Consider the following 21,945-nt stretch of genomic DNA (forward strand, 5'->3'; position numbering starts at 1 on the left):
AAGCTGAGAGGGACCACACCTTCTAAGTCACAGTGAAAATGCTGGTGCCCTAGGACATGTGAGCAACTGGGACAGGAAGGGAAGGGAAACAGACTCATGCCAGATGCCAGAAGACCCAGCAAGTGAGGAGCAAGATTCCTGGCTCTCTTTCTACGTATTTTGTTTAATAAAGTAGATGTCTATACTAGGACAAAGTGCAGACCTAGGCCACAAAGTCCACTGTATTTACCTCTAGAGTGCTATTTGTAAACCACGTAAACTATGGAGAGTTAATAAACCCTTTGAGAATCTAATGAAGGGTCTAGGCATGAGACACACATATACACTCACACAAAATTTATGCCAATTTCAAGAGTTCAAAAAGTCTTTCCCATCCATCCATAGACAGGCTAAGGGTTCACAGATTCCAGTTTAAGACTTGAAGCTCTCAAGGATGTGAATTCCTTCTGCTGGAACAGTCTAGGACTCACTGAGCCTAGAAATTGAATTCTCATCCCAAGACAGGATGGTCATTCCAGGTCATGTCTGTGCGACTCCAGGGGAGCCGTGGAAGAGCTTATACAAATAAGAACCAGCGGGGAAGAGAGAAATTAAAATGTAGCAATCATGGAGTAAGGGTATTTAATCTCTTTTAAGGCTTATGATAGGCGCCCGCTGGTTTTCCCCCTGATATCCCCTGACACCTACTGACAGGGTATTTACAGCACCACACAGGGACTCAGGGCCCTGTGACAGGAGGAGCACCGAGGAGGCCTGTGATAGTCTTGAAACCATAAACAGCAATAGGAAACCACTGGAGGCAGAGTCAAGCTGTGTGACATGCCTGTGTTGGTGACCATACTGCTTTTTGTTTATAGAATTTGCTGTTCTTTTTATAGCAGGTTTGGTGGGTTGTTCCTTTTTTTTCTTTGTTGATTGAGATTAGCAGCATAAATCCTTTTAGGACCACGTACACTCCCCCATGAAAACTTTTGATTGTGGATGAAGGTGAACACTGTGACGATTTCAGGTTCATGTAACGTTGCACTCATCCAAGCCAACAGTGTCTCCATCCTGATGATGGAGTCCAAACACCAGCTTTCCTTATCTAAACTTCCTCACGAGGAGTGTTAAGAGTTCAAGGATATTTGGCAAGGTTCAAGGTGAGAAAAACAGATGTTTGATCAAATATGGAAATAAGCAACATGTTATGCTTCTTCCAGGTGAGAGATGTGGTGGTGAGAGGCGAGACATGTGAAGGATTTTGTCCAGGATTTTTATTGTTGTTTGTTTTGGGGGTTTTTATTTTTGTTTGTCTGGTTTTGGGGTTTTTTTTGTTTTGTTTTGTTTTGTTTTAGAATTTTTATCTAAAGCATCTTCGGGTAGTCTTACCTTTACCCTGCATAGGATACAGAGTCATGAAGTGAGGCAAGTGTAGAATTTGGATGCCCCATTGCTATACACACTTATAGGTGCCAGTCCCCAGTTTGAGGTAGACACACTCCTGCATTGAAGATTGCAGGTCTCCTGGGTCTACTTTTCCAATTTTTCCAAACAGCTGTGCCAAGAGAAGCTCAGGTTTTACAGAAAAAAACATTGATCCCAGAAATTCAGTTCAGTTCGATCCTAAAACTAAAATCCAAGAAGCAGCAACTTAATAAAAATGCAGTAAATTAGCACCTCTAGACAGGGGCAGGGTTCATTCAGAGCTAGGGTCTGCCTGGCTGAGCCAGTATTCTCTCCATTTTAATAGTTTAATAAAAATTAGCATAATTAACGAACATCTGTATGATCCAGAGTGGTGCAATTTGGCACTTGGAAACGAGGGCTTAAACATGATTGCTGTGAGTTTAATGTTGTTTTAATTCTTTTTGGCACTGTGCAGTGAAATAAACGTTTGGTGGTGATAGTTCTCGGCCGGATCTCATTTGCATTTTTCTCCCTTTGATTATGAGCAATTGTGGACTCCCCAGCAATTCATCAAAGTAGAAATTATTTTAAAATACCTCGTGGTGTTCAGACTGAGCTGGAGCAATACATGGGGGGTGGGAGTGGGAGAGAAGGCTAGAAATTTCCATTCATGCTTTAAACTCCTCAGCCCTGCAGCCTTTTTTGGGTATCCAACCAGGGGATGAAATCTGGAAAAGACAGTCAGATCCCAGGACCTGTAGGTGCGTTGATTAAGCTCCCAGGCTGCCGCAGCAGGACACATATGGTCTCTGAGACTACACTCTCCTCCTCACACTTCTGTTGGCTCTTTTGTTTTGAAGGGCAGAGAGTTGCTCTCACCTCATTTCTCTTCTTACCACTGTGCCGAGGAGGCCACTGCATCTGCAGTCGGCAGGTCAGCACTCCCCTCAAGCAAGAGCAAACTGACTGGGAGTCTGGCCTGGGCAGTTGCCCTGCTGAGCCTCATCTGCTTCCAGGCTGCACCCTCTCTGAGTTGGCAGACAGTATGTTTCCAAGGCTTGGTGCCTGCCCCTGGCATCACAGCCAAAGGGGACTGTGAAGTGTCAGTCAAAAGTCAGGGGTCTCAACTAATCCCCCGTGGAACCATGCACCCCTCACATGACACATGCTTAACTTGAACAAGTTGCCTTTGGTCAGAAAGCGGCCAGGCAACGTTCTGCTCACCCTCTTGCCTGTGAGAAAGCAAAAGAGCTAAAGCTAGTTTTTATGAGTTGCAGTGAGAGTGAAAGACAGAGTGTCATAGCAAAGCCCAGCAGAGGAAGACATTCCTGCAGCTTGATAAACGCAGGGCAGCTCTTACCAGAAAACCTAAGACGTGCGTGCGTGCGTGCGCGCGCGTGCACACACACACACACACACAAATGGTGATACAGTAGTTCAGGCTGGAAAAGAAAACAAGCTGAAAGCAGAAACCCAGCTAACATCAGCACTGGAAAATGGACCGTAACATCACTTGCACTGAGCTGAGCTTTGATATGTCCTACCAGACACAGACTGGGGAGTTCTGAGTGTGTCTCACATGACAGACACCATAGAGGGAAGTTGCCTGCAGGAAGGAAGAAATGGGGAATTGGGCAGATTGGTGGTGGGCAGACACATTCAGTTATTTAAGACGATGTTGTTGTTTGGATTTTTTTGTTTTGGGGGGTTTGGGGGTTTGTTTGTTATTTTTTGCCTGTTTATGTGAGTGTGTGTAAATGTTCACATGGGCATATGCAGGTGCATACACTAATGTGTGGAGGCCTGAGGTAGATGCTGAGTGTATTTCTTTTTTGCGTGTGTTTGGTTTTGTTTTGTTTTGTTTCTTTGAGACAAAGTCTCTCTCAATGTATACCTGGCTGTCCTAGAACTCACTCTGGTCTCTAACTCAGAGATCCACCTGCCTCTGCCTCCTGAGTACTGGGATTAAATGGATGCACCACCATGCAGACATGGTTATCTTTCTTGATCTATTTCTACCTTATACAAAGAGACAGTGTGTCTCCCTGAAACCTAGAGCCTGCCAACTGCTACTCTAGCTAGCTGACCCAGCTCTGGGGATCTCCTGCTTCTGCTTCCCATGCTAGCATTACAAGCAGGCTGCTGTGCCCACCTGGCATCTATATGGGTCATAAAGATTGGAACTCCGGGCTTCATTCTTGCAAGACAAGTACTTTACCTCTTGGACTGTCTTCCTGGCTTCTGCTTTGCTTCGTTGAGTTTTGGGTGGGTATGTGCATGTGTGTATGTGTTTTGGTTTTTTTTTTTGGTTTGTTTTGATTTTAAGTTTTGGCAGTGGTGGTGGTGGTGATATGTTTTTTTTGTTTTTATTTTGGTTTTTGTTTTGGTTTGTTTTGTTCTTGAGACAAGGTTTTACTTTGTAGCCCACCATGGTCTTGAACTCACAGCAATCATTACTCAGCCTCTATAGTGCTGAGCTTATGGGTATGAGCAACCATGCCCAGCTCCTTTTAGGACCTTTTAAAACTCAGTCTTGGGGATGAATAGACGGTTAAGTATTTAAGTTTGAGGGTGTGTGCTATCCTTACAGAGGATCCAAGTTTGGTTCCCAGCACCCACATGTGGCAGCTCTCAACTGCATGTGATTCCAGCTCCAGGGGATCCAACACACTCTTCTGGCTTCTGTGGCACATGTGCCTGAGTTTGTGTGTTTGTGTGTGTGTGTGTGTGTGTGTGTGTGTACATATATATCATACATACATATGTGTATGTGTGTGTGTGTGATACGACTTATATGATATCACTGTCTTAGTGAGTTCCAGGCTAACTTGGGCTAAACAGTGAGAGAAACCTTGTCTCAAGGAAAACAAAGTCTTTAAAGGATCCACTCAGCAGTCACCATCTCACTTCTGTGGCATCTGAGACTTTTCTTGGCATATAGGAATCCATTGGTGCCACTGTCTCCGAAGGAAGTTGGCCTCTTTCTCCCACCACTAGTTCAATCACAAGGGGAATATCTAGGAGCTAGTTTAGAGTTGGTCTGTTCAATTGAGAGTGCAGATTTTTATTGCCCCTTTGTTCAGCATGGCCTCACCTAATAAGCATTCATTGCACCCATTCTGTCCTTAGTGCTGAGAACTCAAGAAACAAAACCAACAACAGCAGTAGTGGCACAGGCCTTTAGTTTCAGTGCTAGCAGAGGCGGGCAGATCTCTATGAGTTCAAGGCCAGCCTGGTCTACAGAGTGAATTCCAGGACAGCCAGAGCTACACAGAGAAACCCTGTCTTGAAAAACCAAGCCAAAACAAAACTTCTTATCTGTCCTGGTTGCACTAATTGTGAACTTGACATACTCTAGAACCTCCTGGTCAGGAGGAGGCTGGGGAGATACTAAATTGAATAATTTTCTTTATCATGTTGGTCTGTGGTCATAATTGTCTATGATATAATTGTCTTCATGGTCTTTTTTATGTGTATGAGTGATTGACTTGAATTTATGTCTGTGTACTGTATTGGGTGCCTGGTGCATGCAGAAGTCAGAAGAGGGCACTGGAACCCCAGGAACTGGAGTTATGGTCATTTATGAGCCACCTGTTGGAATGGAACCTGGGTCCTCTGGAAAAACAGCCAGGGCTCTTGACCACTGAGCCATCTCTCCAGCCCCTGTCTTGATGGTCTTAATTGAAGTAGGAGGGTACCATCCATAGACAGTTGGTCCTGGACTGTATAAGAAAGCTAGTTAAACCTTAGCCAGTGAGCAAGTCCATCTATGAGCCAGCAAGCAACGTTCTTCCATAGTTCCTGCCTTGCTTTCCTGTCCTCAATTAAAGACTGTAACCTGAAGTATAAGATGAAGCAAACCCTTTCATCCTTGTCTTAGTAACTTTAAATTGCTGTGAAGAGACACCTTGAGCAAGGCAACTCAGAAAGAAAGCGTTTGACTGGGGGCTTGCTCAGTTTCGCAGGACTTCAGTCCATGGTCATCGTGACAGGAAGCAGACAGACTCAGAAAGAAAGCCTTTAACTGGGGGCTTGCTCAGTTTCGCAGGACTTTAGTCCATGGTCATCGTGACAGGAAGCAGACAGGCTCAGAAAGAAAGCGTTTGACTGGGGGCTTGCTCAGTTTCACAGGACTTTAGTCCATGGTCATCATGACAGGAAGCAGACAGGCATGGCTCTGGAGTAGTAGCTAAAAGCTTTACAACCTGATCTGCAGGCAGCAGGCAGAGAGAGAGACTGGGCCCGGCATGGGCTTTTCAAAGCTCAAAGCCTACTCCCAGTGACACACGTCTTCCAATAAAGCCAAACTTTCTAATCATTCTCAAAAAGTTTATCAACTGTCGACTAAGCATGCCTGTGGGGGCCATTCTCATTCAAACTACCACATTCCCCTAAATCATTTTTGGTCAGAGTGCTTTATTACAGCAACACAATGAAACTAGAATATATCTAAGCCAGGTGTGGTGGTAAACATCTATAGTCCCAACACTCAGGAGGCAGGAAGATCAGGAGTCCAAGGCAAGACTCAGCTACACAAAACCCTGTCTAAAAAGAAAAAAGAGAGGGAACACATCCCATCTAATGACTAGTGTTGAGTCAAAGGCAGCATGGTGAATTCTTTTCTGGGAAAGCATAGGGTACCTCACTGTAGAACGTGGAGTGAAACCTTCTGACACAGACAGCATGGCAGAGGGGTACATCTCAGCATGCAACTCAGGAATTTAAATCTGAAGCCTGCTTAGAAGTGAGTCCCGTGACATGGGGAAGCAGGATCTGCAAAAGCAGAAGAAAGGCCCCAAGCATAAAGAGCCTGTAGCCTGTGAAAGTAGCAAAGGCTAGAAGAGACCCTGTAGCCTGTGGAAGTAGCCCAGGGTAGAGAGTCTGTAGCCTGTGGAAGTAGCCCAGGGTAGAGAGTCTGTAGCCTGTGGAAGTAGCCCAGGGTAGAGAGTCTGTAGCCTGTGGAAGTAGCCCAGGCTAGAGAGTCTGTAGCCTGTGGAAGTAGCCCAGGGTAGAGAGTCTGTAGCCTGTGGAAGTAGCCCAGGCTAGAGACCCTGTAGCCTGTGGAAGTAGCCCAGGCTAGAGAGTCTGTAGCCTGTGGAAGTAGCCCAGGCTAGAGAGTCTGTAGCCTGTGGAAGTAGCCCAGGCTAGAGAGTCTGTAGCCTGTGGAAGTAGCCCAGGCTAGAGAGTCTGTAGCCTGTGGAAGTAGCCCAGGCTAGAGAGTCTGTAGCCTGTGGAAGTAGCCCAGGGTAGAGAGTCTGTAGCCTGTGGAAGTAGCCCAGGCTAGAGACCCTGTAGCCTGTGGAAGTAGCCCAGGCGAGTTCTGTTTTACTAAGGAGGTGGATAACAACACCAGGCTGAACAGGACAGGGTGATAAGGAGCCTCATTCACCTTGTTAAGAAGTTGGCAAGAGGGCTGGGGATCATGGCGCATGCCTTTAATCTCAGTGCTCAGGAGGCAGAGACAGATGGATCTCTGTGAGTTCAAGGCCAGCCTGGTCAACATAGTGAGTTCCAGTACAGCCAGGACTGTATAGAGAGACCCCATCTTAAAAAGAAGTTGTCAAGGGCAGTGGGCACACACACTAAAGGTTCCTAACAGGGTAGCAGCATTGTCTGTGCAGTTACAGCATTCTGGCTACAGGATGAAGAGCGGGTTGAGGGAAACAATTGCAGGCACAGAGAACAATTGCAGAGCGCTTCTGTAGCCCTCTGAGTGAGGACAGTAACGTGACTCAAAGGTACTGGCAATGGGAATGGAGAAGTAAAATTTCAGTAAAACTTTGAAGAGCGAACTAATAGGATTGACTAGAAGGTAGGGGTGATGTTGGGAAGGATTTGGTTTTCTGCCCTGAATAAGTGAGGGCATCTTGGTATTTACTCACTGAGGTCAAGAACTTAGGGAGTAAAGAGATCTGGGGAGTGGTGGTGGGAATAGGAGTGGGCTGGTGGGTTAGATTTAGGACATACTGAGCTTCAACAGCTTGCTGGACATGTATTTGGGGCATTTCTTTATTACTTTTCTTTTTGCTTTGCTTTGTTTTGTTTTTCCAGGCATGGTTTCTCTGTGTAGCCCTGGATGTCCTGGAACTCACCCCGTAGATCAGGCTGGCCTCCAACTCAGAAATCCGCCTGCCTCTGCCCGCCAAGTGCTAAGATTAAAGGCGTGCACTGCCGCCACCCAGCATGGTGTTTTACTTTTTGAGGGGGTTGTTTTGTGTGTGTGCCCGTGTATGCAGCTGCCCATGCGTGTAGAGGTCAGAGAACAAACTTGGGTGTCCACCTTTTTTCTGAGAGAAGATTTCTCACTGACCTAGAGATCACCAATAGGCTGTTTGGCCAGCAAGTTACAGGCAGCCACCTGTCTCAACCTTCCCAGCCCTGGGACTACAAGGGTGACCATCATGCCCAGATTTTTTATGTAAGTCCTGGGGATCAAACTCAGGTCCTCATTCTTGCAAAGCCGGCACTTTTCTGACTGAGCTATTAGTCCCAAGTCCACACTTAGGCCCTGGGACCCAGCTCTTATATCTGTACTAGAGTCCTTTCTTGTTCATAAGCCATTCACAGAAACATGGTGGTTAAACTACAAAGGTACATGAGATTGTAAATAGAAGAGGGCTAGGACAGACCCTAGAAAACACATCAAAGAGAAGATGCCTGGTGGTGGTGGCACACGCCTTTATTCCCATCACTCAGGAAGCAGAGGCAAGCAGATCTCTGGTCTACAGAGCAAGTTCCAGAACAGCCAGGGCTACACAGAGAAACCCTGTGTGGAGAAACCAAATAAATAACTAAATATGGAATGAGGGAGACAAAGACTGGATCAGAGTAGCTGGAAGAGTGAGTAGCCAGGAAGAGCCTGGGCAGCAAATGAAAGAAGAGAATCAGGAAGTCTGAGGTGTAGGTCAGGGTAGACTAACAGGCATGAGAAGCAGGCATGCAGTGGAGATTAATAATTGTTTTAACAATGAAAGACATGTGCGCATTTTAGAGCTGATGGGAAAGAGTCATTTGTGTGAGAGGCTGAGGTCAGACTCCATGAAATAAACAGAGGAAGGGAGGAAAGGACAGAGGGAGGGAGAGAAGAAGGTTGGGAGGGAGGGAGGGAGGAAAGTTGGGAGGGAGGGAGAGAGGGAAGGAGAGAGGGAGGGAGGGAGGGAGGGCTAAGCCAGGAGAGGGGTATATTCCCTACTTGAGTGGGAAAGAGAATATTGTCAGTACAGGGAAGTTGTACAGCATCTCGGTGGCTGGAGATGCGCGTGAACACATCTGGTCATCTCTCTTCTCTTTGAAAGTGGAGGAAGTGATCTGCTGAGTGAGGGGAAGTAGTAGAGGCGGAGAAGGAGAGTAACACCAGAAACAAAAAGGTCACCAGTTAAAGATAGAGAGCCTGAATTGTCCATGTCCCCAACCTGGTTTTCTTCTTTTTTCCCCTAAAGCTCAGCCACCAGCATTGTAAAATGTGGATAGCATCAGGGTCCCCACACCCAGCTGAAATAAAACACTCTCAGGCCCTTTCTTATTTGCTCCTCTCTATCACTTATTACCTGCCAGCCATTATTGCTACATCTCGCACCTCTAGGGAGGAATCTAAGGCTTAGCACACCATCTATAGCCGGCGCACACCTTTAATACCAGCACTTGAGAGGCAGAGGCAAGTGGATCTCTGTGAGTTCGAGGCCAGTCTGGTCCACAAAGCAGATGCCAGGACAGTCAGTGCTACACAGAGAGACCATGTCTCAAAAAACAAAGAGGAAGAGGAAGACCGCCTGTATAGCACTTTATATTGTTCTATTTCTATGGTGCCACTTCCATCCTCACATCATGGAAAGGAATGCAGATCAGGAAGGCAAAACTAGGAGGAAACTAAGGTCACAAGGCTGCTAAGTGGCCTACCGAGGATTTACTCCCAGCCTATCTGACTCCAAAGGCCATTACTGTATCCTATAAACTCCCAACGAGCAAGCAGCGTTTTGACTCATCATTCTGTCCCTTGAGCAAACCCAGATACACTTTGCACGAGGAAGATGCTTGATGGATAGTATTGAAGTGAACTATGACCTGACTCCCTGAACATCTTTAGTGTTCTGGCATTTTAGTTAGTGTTCAGCCTTCTCTGAAGAAGCCATAGCGTTTGCTTGGCTAAAGGGGAAGGGTCTAGAAAAATGGCTCAGCATCTAAGAGCACATACTACTCTTCCACAAGACCTGAGTTCGATTCCCAGTACCTGTATCAAGTAGCTCACAACCATCTTAGGATATCTGACTCCTCTGCCCTCCAAGGACACCTGCACTTATACACACACACACACACACACACACACACACATACACACACACACACACAATTAAAAACAATTTTAAAAAGCTGTTAGGTTTCCCGGGCTGGAGAGATGGCTCAGAGGTTAAGAGCACTGACTGCTCTTCCAGAGGTCCTGAGTTCAATTCCCAGTAACCACATGGTGGCTCACAACCATCTATAATGAGATCTGGTGTCCTCTGCTGGCCTGTAGGGATACAGGGAGGTATGTTGTATTCATAATAAATAAATAAATCCTTTTTTTAAAAAGCCGTTAGGTTCTGCAATAGCATCAGGTATGTAAATATGCTCAGTCACTATGTAGACAGAGTGAGAGCAAAATGAACACACTTACTTCTTCCTCTAGATGACTTTGTTAAATGTAATAATCCTATGAAAGGCATTTACAGTTCATTCTGGCAGCCAGCAAAGAAACCAGCCACAGACCCCCCCCCCACCATCCTTGTGTGAGGTTTATAGAAGCATTTCTCCAACCACCATCTTCTTCTTTTCCCTTTTCAGGAGTACAACATGTACGGCTGGTGGGTAGGAGAGCTGAACAGCCTCATTGGGATTGTTCCAAAGGACTATCTCACCACCGCCTTTGAAACAGAAGAATGATGAAGCCCAGGTATCAGCGTCAACATCAGTGAATCGCCCTTAGTAGAGTACAGTTTGTCAACTGAGAGTTTGCTTCTCTGTGATGTCATCAGTGAAGTAGCCTTTTTCTTCCTTTCCAAAAATGATGTTAATGATTCAAACGAAAGGGGGTGGATGTGGACATATTTCATTGCATACATATATGTATGATATTCTCAAATATGAAAGCTTAAAAATAAGTAAAGTTAAGAAGGAAATGAAAAAAGATAGAAAACCCATGGGTTAGAGATGTAGCTCAGTTGGCAGACTGCATATCTAACATGCTTGACGCCTGCTCTCATCCCCAGCACCACATAAAAAAGGACACTCTGGTGCACACCAGGAACCTAGGCAGGAGGGAGGTAGAAGGAGGATAGGAAGTTCAAGGTCATCCTCAGCTACATAGCAAGTTCTTTTTTTCATGTAAAGAGTTTATTGGGGGAGAGGGGATAGAAAAGGGAAGTGCAGAGAGAGAGAGAGAGAGAGAGAGAGAGAGAGAGAGAGAGAGAGAGAGAGAGAGAGAGAGAGAGAGAGAGAGAGAGAGAGGAAAGAGAGAGCAAAGAGCAAATTCTAAATCAGCCTGGGCTACATGAGGGAGGAGAGTGTGGAAGTGTGTTTTCCTCAGTCCCAGGACTATGCCACTTAGCACTGGGCTCAACTAAGAGTGTCAGAAAATTTAACAATGACTTCATTAACAGAAATTGATTTTGCTCCTTTGTATAAACCTAGAAGGAAACGTCAGAGGCACTCAGGTTCTAGGTAGCATCCCTTCGTGTTCCACTGGATGACCAGTATTTCCCAGGTTGTCCAAGACGGGTACTTCAGCTCCAGCCCCTGTGTCTCATCCTAGTCAGCAGGAAAGATGAAGGACACAGAAGGGCACACCCTCTGCCTTTGAGGACACTTGACAAGCTTCATACACATCCCTTCTGCTCACAGATCACCTATCAGCAGCATCTCACCATATAAAACGGGAGCAGAGGAGGCTGGAGAGCTGGCGCAGTGGTTAAGAGCATGCACAGCTCTTCCAGAGGACCTGAGTTTGAGTCCCAGCATCCATCTTTAGTGTTCTAGCATGTCGATTGGTATGCAACTGTGTCTAGAGAAGCCATCCCTTTCTGCTTGGTTTAAAAGGGAGTCAGACAGTCCATAGAGATTACTCTCAGACTTCTCTCCACCCCCATTCTTTTGAGACGTCCTCTTATAGATCCTAAGCTTCCCTCAACTTTGCTCTGTAACTGAGGGGGACATTGAACTTCTGGTCCTCCTGCCTCTGCCTCTTGAGTACTGGGGTGATGTGTGTGCACTCATACCCAGTTCATGCTGTGCTGGTGGCTGCCTCCAGCACTATACTAGGCAAGCACTCTGCCAGCAGAGCTGCACCCTCCCCATACCTCTATAATCTGAATCATCAAAGAAAAATGTACGTTTTCCATCCTTCAGGGAACGTATTCTTTCCTCTATCCTGTCTTGATGAAAAAGCATACCCTCAAGAAGTCCCATCCTCTGCTTGGCCATGGATTCTTCTCTTCGCTGAACAGATCCAAAATTCGGCTTTGTGTGACTTTAAACCACTATGAAACCCGTAGGAAGAGAACAGTTCATCAAGTCTCTTCCTGAAGCAGCCGGCTCCTGGCTTATTGATTGCCCCTTTGTAATCAATGTCCACACACCCACACCTATCTTTTCTACAAGCTTGCTACAAAGAAGGCAACAATGATGGAAATCGTGGGAGGAGTTGAGTTCTGCTGGCTTGCAAAGAACAAATAAAGTTTAGATGTGCTGCTTTTCTGTGTGGTGGGGCTGAATTACTTTCTGACTTAGCATCACGGGATGGCAAGACAGCTCTCTGTGTAAGGGCACCTGCTGCCAAACCTGATGGACGACCCCAGGACTCACATGGTAGAAGGAGAGAACCCATTCCCACAAGTTGTCTTCTGACCACCACAGGGGTACCATGGCACATGTATACCCACACACCCGAATAAATAACAAGTAAGTATTAAGGAATTGTTTTGACTTTAGTCCCAGCACTCAAGAGGGACTCTTAGTGCGCTCAATACCAACCTGGTCTATAAGGTGAGTTCCAGGACAGCAAAGACTATTACACAGAGAAATTCTGTCTTGAAAAAAAAACACGGGTGGGAGGTGGTGGTGTACACCTTTAATCCCAGCACTTGGGAGGCAGAGGCAGGGGATCTCTGTGAGTTCGAGACCAAGCCTGGTCTACCGAGCGAGTTCCAGGACAGGCTCCAAAACAATACAGAGAAACTCTGTATCAAAAAAAAAAACAAAAAAAGAATGAAATTGTCTTAATTGGTTTTCAATATTTATTTTTATTTTATGTGCATTGGTATTTTGCCATGGGTGTTGGATCCCCTGGAACTGGAATTACAGACGGTTGTGAGCTGCCATGTGACTGCTGGGAATTGAACCCAGGAACCTCTGGAAGAGCAGTTAGTGCTCTTAACCACTGAGCCATCTCTCCAGCCCTGAAATTGTTTTATTTGTATCAAAATGTCACTGCTGGGCATTCTTACCATCTGCAAAGTGGGAAGGGATAGTCAGAGAGAAAAGTCCAACCAGGAAAGGAGGCTTGTGGCTGTCTCTCAGGACAGCCATCTTTGGAACCTGGGATTGCTGGTGTCGGGTCAGTTCCTCAGACTCCCTTTGGCTGGCTACTTGGTTGTTTTCTCTGATGTGATGAATGTCTGAGACAGAGGCGGAAGCAAGGCCTGGGAATCAGCACGTTGGAGAGCGCCTCCGTGGACACTGTGGCGGGCAGTGCATGGATCCCTGGTGGGCTGAGGAAGAGCTTTCTGAGCGGCTCTCTCTCTAACACGGAGCCCCTGCTCCCTCTCCAGTCACCTGCACACAGTTCTGCACATTGAAGAGGCAACAGAACAGTGGTCGGGAGTACAAACCCCAGGACCAGACAACCCGGAAATACATCCTTTCCCAGTTTGTGATGTGTTGGCATTTGGTGCCTCAAGAAGGGGGCGTGCTCTGTCTCAGCAGGTCACTGGGTGATTAGAAAGATGAAAGGGTTGTCAAGTTCTGTGTACTTGGAGACGTACCTGGCACTCGATAGCAGCTCAGTAAGAACTAACTCTTATTGCCAGACTCTACGTGAGAAACTTTGCAAGACAGGCACCTGAGCAACTATAGAAATTTTATACCAAAACTGCTGATTCGGAGCAGCCCTGGATTGGCAGAAGCCATCCTCACCTCTGTCAGGACCACACTATAAGCAAGTTCTCATCTCACATCACCACAGGAGAGAAAGAAACCAGACAGCATGCTGGGATGTCGGTAGGTTCCAAACTTTCCAAAGTGGGGGCGGGGGGAATCTTATAATTACTCACTTCCAGATCCTGAGATAAAAAAATGGAAGCAATTCTTTGTATGATGGATAGAGAGGTGAGAAAAATGGGACAGTTTGGGTCTTGGGTGGGGGCTGTTGATAGAGAAGTATTCGTACCATCCCCCTATTACCCAGGGTGCTAAAGGAGAGGGAACCACTAGGTGGCAGCATAGGAGCAGGTGAACCAGAGAACCAATTGCCTTCTGCTTTAGGAACCTCCTTTGCACCAATCCCAGCCCATAAGTAAGAACAATGGGTATTGTTCAGTGTGTATCACAAAACCCTTCTATGCTTACCCATCCTTCCTTGGAAAGCCCCGCCCCCGAGCCCCAGTCTGGAAGACGAGGTGGCAAGAACAGGACTGTGTGACTACCATTTGAGTCAGACACCAGAAAGGGGGATCCCAGAAGAGAAAGAGCAAGTATCTGGGGTGGGGTGGAAAGGGGTTGAAAAAGGCCAGAGGACAAGGTGACTCCGTCACTCCCTGCACTGGCCAATGCTCTTAACAGCAAGGCCATTGCTTCCAGCATCTAAAACAATCCCTTGGTCAGGGATCCCTTTTGCACCTGTGAGATTATCCCTAAAAGATATACACGAAGAGGCTTTTTTGTTTTGTTTTGCTTTCTCGAGACAGGGTTTCTCTGTGGCTTTGGAGGCTGTCCTGGAACTAGCTCTTGTAGACCAGGTTGGTCTCAAACTCACAGGGATCTGCCTGCCTCTGCCTCCCAAGTGCAAAGAGGCATCTTGGAAATCTGTCCTCAGCAAGGAGTAGTGTACACACGTAGAATCCCAGCACTCAGGAGGCAGACGCAGGAAGATCATCACAAAGTTAGAGGCCATCCTGGTCTGCAAGGTGAGTTTTGGCCAGTCAGGGATACACATCCAGACCCTATCTAGAAGGGAGAAAAACCTAAGAACTTCTCTGACCTGTTATATTTAGGAAGGGCAAAGTGGGGATGAGGGAGTTGATTCTATCTGCAGGCAGAAGGTACTTCCTGCTGGGAGAAAGTTATGAAGGAGATCCTGATTTGCTTTTTGGGTTTTGTTTTGTTTGGGGGGGGGTCAGTCATTGTTTTGTTTCTGATTTTTTTTCTTCAGAGAAAACTTAGATTTCTTAAGGAAAAGTGGGGATGAACCCTCAAGAGTAAGGAATTTGAAACTCACACCTAAAAGAGATTATCTTTTTCAAGGAATTTGAATTATTTGCCCCACGTTCCTATCAAAAACTGGTCCAGAAACATGCTGTTATAAATTGATAACCATTCTTTGAAATTGAATCGATGACACTTTTTAATCTTAAAATTGTACTTATTGGGGGAAAGGACACAGGGTCCCAGAGCACATGTGCCGGTCAAAGTAGACCTCACTGGATGGAGTCTGTCCGCGCTTCCCATCATGTGGGCTGCGAGACTTGAACTCAGCTGGCTAAGCGGAGTTATTCCAAGTTAGGCCATCTCACTGGCCCAGAATTTTAAGCTGTATCCCTTTTGGTACAATTTTTTAAATAAATATAATGGAGGGAAACGGGTACGAAAGAGTGAACTAACATTTGTATAACTGTCTTCTGGTGTTTTTGAGATGGTCTCACTGAGAAGCCTAGGCTGACCTCAAACTTGAGATCCTCCTGCCTCTGCCCCCCAAGTGCTGGGATTGCCACTTTATCTCACCCCGCTTTTTGAGACAGGATCTAAGTAGCCCAAGCTGGCCTTGAATTTATGGTCCTTCTGTCCCTGCTTCCAGAGCAGCTGGGGTTACACATGTATGCCACCATGCCCAGGTCCATATTAAAGGCACTCTTGAAAGTGAAGGAGAGTGTTGATGTTTGCTGGGATGTGTGTGCACACTAAAAACAAGGGAAAATGAGCTGAGGAGCCGGGCAATAGAGAGATGACCCAGCTCTCCTGGCATGAGGCCTGGCAATGTCCCTTCTAATGAAGTCCCTTCTCCTGCAGGCTTGGCTTCTCAGTAAACTTGCCAACCAGGCTTCCTTTCCCGATGCCCAGGCTGTTGAGAGAGCCTGCAGTCTCTGCCATGGAGCTGTTGGGAAGTTGGCCTACTGTCAACAGCTGTGTGCTCCATCCTCTCCTGGGGCCCCATCACAATCCTCCACATTTCCACCTGGCCAGGTGCCACCTAGAGAAAACATTCTGTGGCCCTGGGCAACAGTATGATACTTCCTTGCCTCCTGTGACCGGAGCTCCTGCCAAGAGGTTTCTAGTGCTAGTCCTCAAAGAGGGCATCTGCTTGCCACTGCAGACTGCAGACGCTCTCCACCTGATGGTGAGCAGCCGGCCATCATGGAACAGAAACAGGCCACAAACATTTCCCTTTCACCCACTGGCCGGCCACAGGCCTCACCGTACTGTGAATTCCAAGGTAGAGCGCACACACCATTGCTGTCAGGACTGGCGGCCTCTAGGAAGGCATCTGGCATTTGGACATTTGATGTCGGCTCTTCAGCATCTCTAAGTTTACAGTGGCAGGTTAGTGTTTCCCAACCTCAGCATGTTGGGCCAGAAAACTTTGTTTTGTTGAGCCTGGTCTCGTGTAATCCACACTGATGTCACACTCCCTATGTTGCTAAAGACGCCCTTGACTTTTTAGCCCTTGCCTTAGTTCCCAGGCACATATGCAGAGCTGGGGACTGAACCCCAGGGCTTCCTACATGTTAGGCAAACACTGTACCAACCAAACCACATCCCTTTGTTTTTGTTAGAAATGGGATTTCAGTCTGTAGTCCACACTGCTCTGGGATTTACTATGCACACAGTACTCATACACACAGTACTCATCCTGCGCTAGTCTCCTAAGTGTTGGGATCATGAGTGAACCACCATATCTGGCCATAGGTCAGAAAATTCTATTTTGTTGAGGGCTCCATAGGACATTCAACAGCATCCCTGGTCCTCACTATCACCTCACTCTCCACGGCCTCACATACACTCACTTGTGACAAAATGCCTCCAGACATTGCCAAATGTCTCCTGAGGCAAAATTCCACCCCCACCCCCACTTGAGAACGGCCTCAGAGTATTTGGTGCATCCTTGGAGCCAAATGCTGCTTTCTTCCGAGTTTGTGCTTTAGAAGAGGTTTCTGTCAGGGCCAGGAAGACACAGCACACAGACACACAGGTGCTTGGGAACAGAAGCTCCAGGCAGGCAGCTCCTGCTCTGTGGGAGCTCACAGCCCTGCACTGCTGCAGAGCTGTACTGGAAAAATGAACAGGGTCAGACTGACGTGAGCCACCTCCAGGGTCCGGAGCTGCACGCCTGTCAGTCTGGAACTCTGTGGCTACTTTCCCTGTCTCCATCTCCCATGGCAGGAACTGGGAAGGACAGCATAGGAACGCTTGACTGCAACCGTGTGAACAGCAACACTTCACTTCAGAGCAAGAGGCCGGAACCCAACAGCATTTTATCTGCTCAAAAGAGCATGTGTAGCCCTGAATCCCTTCACATCCCCCTGAAGTGGGTGAGGTTTCGCAGCACACTGCACTTGGGGGTACTGAATGCAGCCCGTGACAGAAGAAGGAGACTCAGGACAGACTGTTGTCTCGAGGATGTGATTTTCCTGGTCGTCACTGTTAGCTTAGAGGAAAGTTTTCTAGTACAAAATGACTCCCAGGAGCTCTGTCAAGAACCAAAACACAAACAAAGAAAAAATAAAACCAAAAACAAAACACAACCAAAATCCACCACCCCCTCAGGAGGCAGAGACAGGATGAGGCTCTGGTGTCTTTGTGTTTGCCTGTGCAGCCACACAGGAGGGCCAGCGCCTGCCGTGATGCCAGCCAGAGCCCTGTCGATGCTGCCTCCCCTGGGCACTGAAGCCAAGGCACCTGGATGGGTTATTAGCAGGATTGGAACTCATCCCTCTGCTGGGACTAGATCATAATTACAGTAATTTTCTAACAGAGCCCGGCAGTAGGACTGTTTAATCAGCATCCGACTCCCCTGTGCTCTCAGCCCTCATCACTCAAGGAGAGGAGTGGGATGGCTCTTAAAGAGACAGTGCCCGCCTTTCAACACTTTGAACAGATGTGCCCTAATTGGCAGAATATATCTAAGTCTTGTAGCTTACAGCAGGCAGGTTGCACTGCCTCCAGCAGACTGCCTGGTGCCCTCACTATTCTAGGAGGGCCCCAGGTCAGGCTGCTGGTGAGCCAGGATCCCCAGCTAACACAGCCACTAAGGGAAGAGACACAGAAGCTTACCGTATTTGTGGAAGGAACTGACAAGCTGGCCCATTTGGATTAATGGAATGGGAGAGAAAGAGCTTGAAGTGCAGGAAAGACTTGAAATTCTGGAATTCTGGCTGGTGGTTTCCCATGATCCAAGATCACAGCCGCTCTCAGAAAAACCCTTACCAACTTCCCAGGAACATTTTCACTCCACATCCCTAGCATGTCTATACTCACCACTGTCAAGTGCTGGCCACCTAGTGTCCCTATACACTGTCGGGCACTGGTGTTCTCCCCTTTGCTTGAGGAAGTAGACCCATCTGCCCTAAGCTGAGTCAGGAGCACTCAGCTCTAAGGAGTGTGGCTCTCGCTAGCCTCTCAAGCAGAGGTTGTGTGTGGATGGTACCTGGAGATTTGAGGTCGCCAGCTGTCCCCCTCCACATCTAGTCACAGCCAGGACAGAACTGTCCCTCTCTCTCTCTCTTAGTGTCAGGACTGGCTCTGCTGGAAGGGCCACACACACTTGGTCTTTGCAGTCATTTCCAAAACAGTTCCTTAGAAAGGAGCCGGGTGGGAAAGGAAGTGGGCTGAGAAGACCGTTCAGGAATAAAGTAAGTGGTAAAGAGACTGGGAAGCAGGACACTCATCTATAGTCCAAAGGGTTTGGTGAGCAAGGCTCTGTGGCTGCTACAGAAGTGACTCCCTTCTGGCAGAGCTGCCCTGTCTTAGGATCGCTGCCCACTGCACTGCCACGCTTGAAGAAGGAAGTGCTCACCACAGTGCCTATCTGCTTGGCTTCCCAGAGACTCAGCAGTGCGCTGCTCTTGCATCCACAAAGGTCAGGTACCCCAACCTAACACTCCTGCAGCCTTGGTGAGTCAGGCCAGGGGCTGCTCTGATCCTATTTCTACAACTGAAAGTACCCCTGCATCCTGTGACCTGTTTGTAGCCCCCTTAAGAATACTAAGCAAGGGGGTTAGAGAGATGGCTCAGTAGTTAAGAGCACTGGCTGTTCTTCTAGAGGTCCTGAGTTCAATTCCCAGCAACCACATGGTGGCTCACAACCATCTCTAGAGGGATCTGATGCCCAATTCTAGCATAAACTGTTACATGTAGATACAGTACCTGCATACATAAAATAAATAAATCTTAAAAAAAATACTAAGCATGAGTTGTGGTATGCAAATGTAACATCTGATCTGGTATTAGATGGCCCTTTGAGCAAAGCTACCAGAAGGTAGGAGTCATCTAGGATTCAGTGATGGGGACCTAAGACCCAGCAGCCAGAAAACTAGGACTGTGTGAGGTTTGTTTGCTGTTGTTGAGTTTTATATTATAGCTCAGGGTGGCCGGGAACACACTCTGTAGCCCAGGCTAGCCTTAAACTCACAACCTTGTTCTCTCAAGTGCTGGAATTCTAGGTGTGTGTCACCCTAGTACTTACTACAAAGTTTGGAAAGTACCAACTACAAAGATCAGACACACTAGGTATAGAAATGACACAGGCCACCTCCAGGTCCTGTTCAGTCATTTAAAAACTGCCTTTTTACGAGTCACACTCAGCTAGAAATGGAGTATGAGGCTTGCCTACCCTGCTGACTCCAATCAAATCAAAAGTATTTTTGCCCCAGAATCTCCCCACCTTCACTTTTTCAGTCGAATAACCTCCTGACACTCCCCACCGGTCCCAACCTCCCACAGCTCAGATTTAGGGAATGACCAGACTCGGGTCACAAAAGTAGCTGTGACTAAAGTAGGCACCAAACTTGCCTCAAACCTCAGATCAAAACGAAAAGATCACTTTTGGTTCTACAAGACTACTCAGTGGGCCGTTCCCCACAGCTAGTGACTCCTCTCTCAGAGAAAGCCATCCAGCAGTGGTGGCTAGACCTCAGCACACACTGGACACAGGAAAGTGCAGGAGAGGCCTCCGGCGTTGCCTGGATGAAAAGAAGCTTTCACCGATGGTTGCTGATTTTCTGGTGCGTGGGCCCATGCTATTAGGAAATCGCTCCCCTTCCGGCATCTTCTCCAGCCAGTACTCGACTCAGCACAAGGCTGAGATGAGACGGCGCCTGGCCTCACATTAACTGAGGGGCTGTTGTACGCATTGCCGCTAATGGATCATTAAAAAAGCTGGGAGTCTGAGAAATCACAGCCATGTCTGAAGAGCGCCTGCTGTCCCAGCAGCCCAGCCTGCTGGCAGAGCTAGCTGCCTAGTACCAACTCCAGGAGGAGCGGGGAGAACAGAAGAAGGCCAATCCAGTTTGCTGGGTTTTGGCTGAGTAGGGAATTGACACAGACCACCTCCGGCTCCTGTCTGGAAGTTTTGAGATCAGAGAGCTTCAGGCACAGCTGGGTTCACAGCTGCACCATTTGGAGCATTGGACTCATTAATATTCATGAGCCATCCCCACCAATCGGCAGAGTGGATGCCATTAGCCTAGCATCTGTCGGGTTTTGTGAGGGTTGTGTATGGAGTTTCCCCCTTTAAATGAACTTCTTTTGACATTTTGGATTTGCCTCTGTAGGTTTTCTAGCCTCGCTTCGCTCTGATGCATCATATAAAGGCGAGACCCAGGGGAGGCGGGCAGGAAGGAGGGATGAATACCAGCCATGGCTTTGCATCTGCCTGTTGACAAACTTTATTTCTCTTTTAGCACCTGGCACCTCAGACAGGCTTCAAAGATGGAAGCAGCATCAGGTAAATTATACCTAACAAGGTTCATGCCCAGAACTGTGAGAAGAGCTGGATCCTGGCTCTTCCGAAAACAGTCCCTCCTGCAGTGGTGAACTTGAGTCTCGTACACAATGCAAGAGAGCTCCAGCACACAGTTCTACAGCGAGCGTTATTTCCACACTGATAAATTCATGATTTATGAAAGTAACTCCTGCCAGCTCTCACTCCCTCCTTCCCTGCTACAGCTTGTTAGACACAAATTGCAACAACAGTCTTAAATACTTGCATTTTATTTCAGGCCAAAACCCCTCAACTCTGAACTAAATGCCATGACAATCCCACAACACAGGCTAGTAGTAAAAGAGCCCACAGACAGGCAGATGGCCAGAGGGGAGGAAGCCCACACAAACCTAAGAGCAGAGCAGCAGAGCCCACCTAGCACTCCAGCTACCGGCCCAGCCCTCTGCAGACAGGGTTTCAGCAGCAGGAGGGCAGGAGCTCAATCTCTGAAGAAAAGCACGTGGTTCCTCATCTGCATTCCCAGAGCCCTAGCTTCCAGGAGAAACAAAGCCTGAGTGCCCCACTGGATTGGGCAGGCTGCTTCCCTGCAATGCAGCTGTGGGCACTGTGGCAGCTAACGCCTGGGGGCAGGGAGTTACTATTAAGAGAGAAAACAGGAAGGAGCATGTTTTCCCCCTGCAGAAACACCAGCTCTGCTTTAGAAGCAGAAGACAGCCTAGAGCTGCCTCTGCCAAAAGAAACCTCTGTGCTCTTCCCTCCCCCTGGCTACAACCAGCCACTTTGCCTTGATGGGCTTGACCTGCCTGCCTACAGTTCTCAGGCCCCACTCGACCTGCTAAGGTCTTGGAAGATACTGGAAACTGCAGCAATGAGAGTCACACCACTGCTGGTTACTGACAAGCAAGGAGCACCACCCTATCCACACAAGGAGGCAGGCAAGAGGCCAGCCTCCCATAGCCAAAATGCTCCAGGAACTGCAACAAAAACTGCAGCCTGCCACGGTGGGAATATAGCAAGAGAAGCATTCTGCTGGGACAGTATTCAACATGGCAGCTAAAATCTGCCATGAAGAGGTTCCCCAAACCATTCACCCGTGGCAGTGCTCCTGTGTCTAAACAAACACCTCAAGAAACTCAGCTCCTGGGGAAGTAAATACAGTTCTATTTAAAACCAACAGCTTCAGGGGGCTGGAGAGATGGCTCAGAGGTTAAGAGCACTGACTGCTCTTCCAGAGGTCCTGAGTTCAATTCCCAGCAACCACATGGTGGCTCACAACCATCTACAATTTAATCTGGTGCTCTCTTCTGGCATGTAGGCAGAACACTGTATATGTAATAAATAAATATTTAAAAAAAAAAAAAAAAAAAAAAAAC

The 21,945-nt window shown here is 47.5% G+C and overlaps 1 protein-coding gene across 1 annotated transcript in view; it reads left to right on the top strand.

Annotated features, from left to right (window-relative positions):
- The window catches only part of Skap1 (src kinase associated phosphoprotein 1), a 286,838-nt gene extending 274,723 nt beyond the window's left edge, over window positions 1-12,115 (top strand). The window contains exons 12-13 of the mRNA XM_040749572.1: window positions 10,210-10,318; window positions 11,770-12,115. Of these exons, the coding sequence (XP_040605506.1) occupies window positions 10,210-10,308 (99 nt within the window). The 3' untranslated portion in view covers window positions 10,309-10,318; window positions 11,770-12,115. The remainder of the gene's footprint in view (window positions 1-10,209; window positions 10,319-11,769) is intronic.
- Window positions 12,116-21,945: the final 9,830 nt, after the last annotated feature.

This window comes from Mesocricetus auratus, unplaced genomic scaffold (genome assembly GCF_017639785.1).
Source record: "Mesocricetus auratus isolate SY011 unplaced genomic scaffold, BCM_Maur_2.0 Super-Scaffold_100007, whole genome shotgun sequence".
Taxonomy (NCBI): Eukaryota; Metazoa; Chordata; class Mammalia; order Rodentia; family Cricetidae; genus Mesocricetus; species Mesocricetus auratus.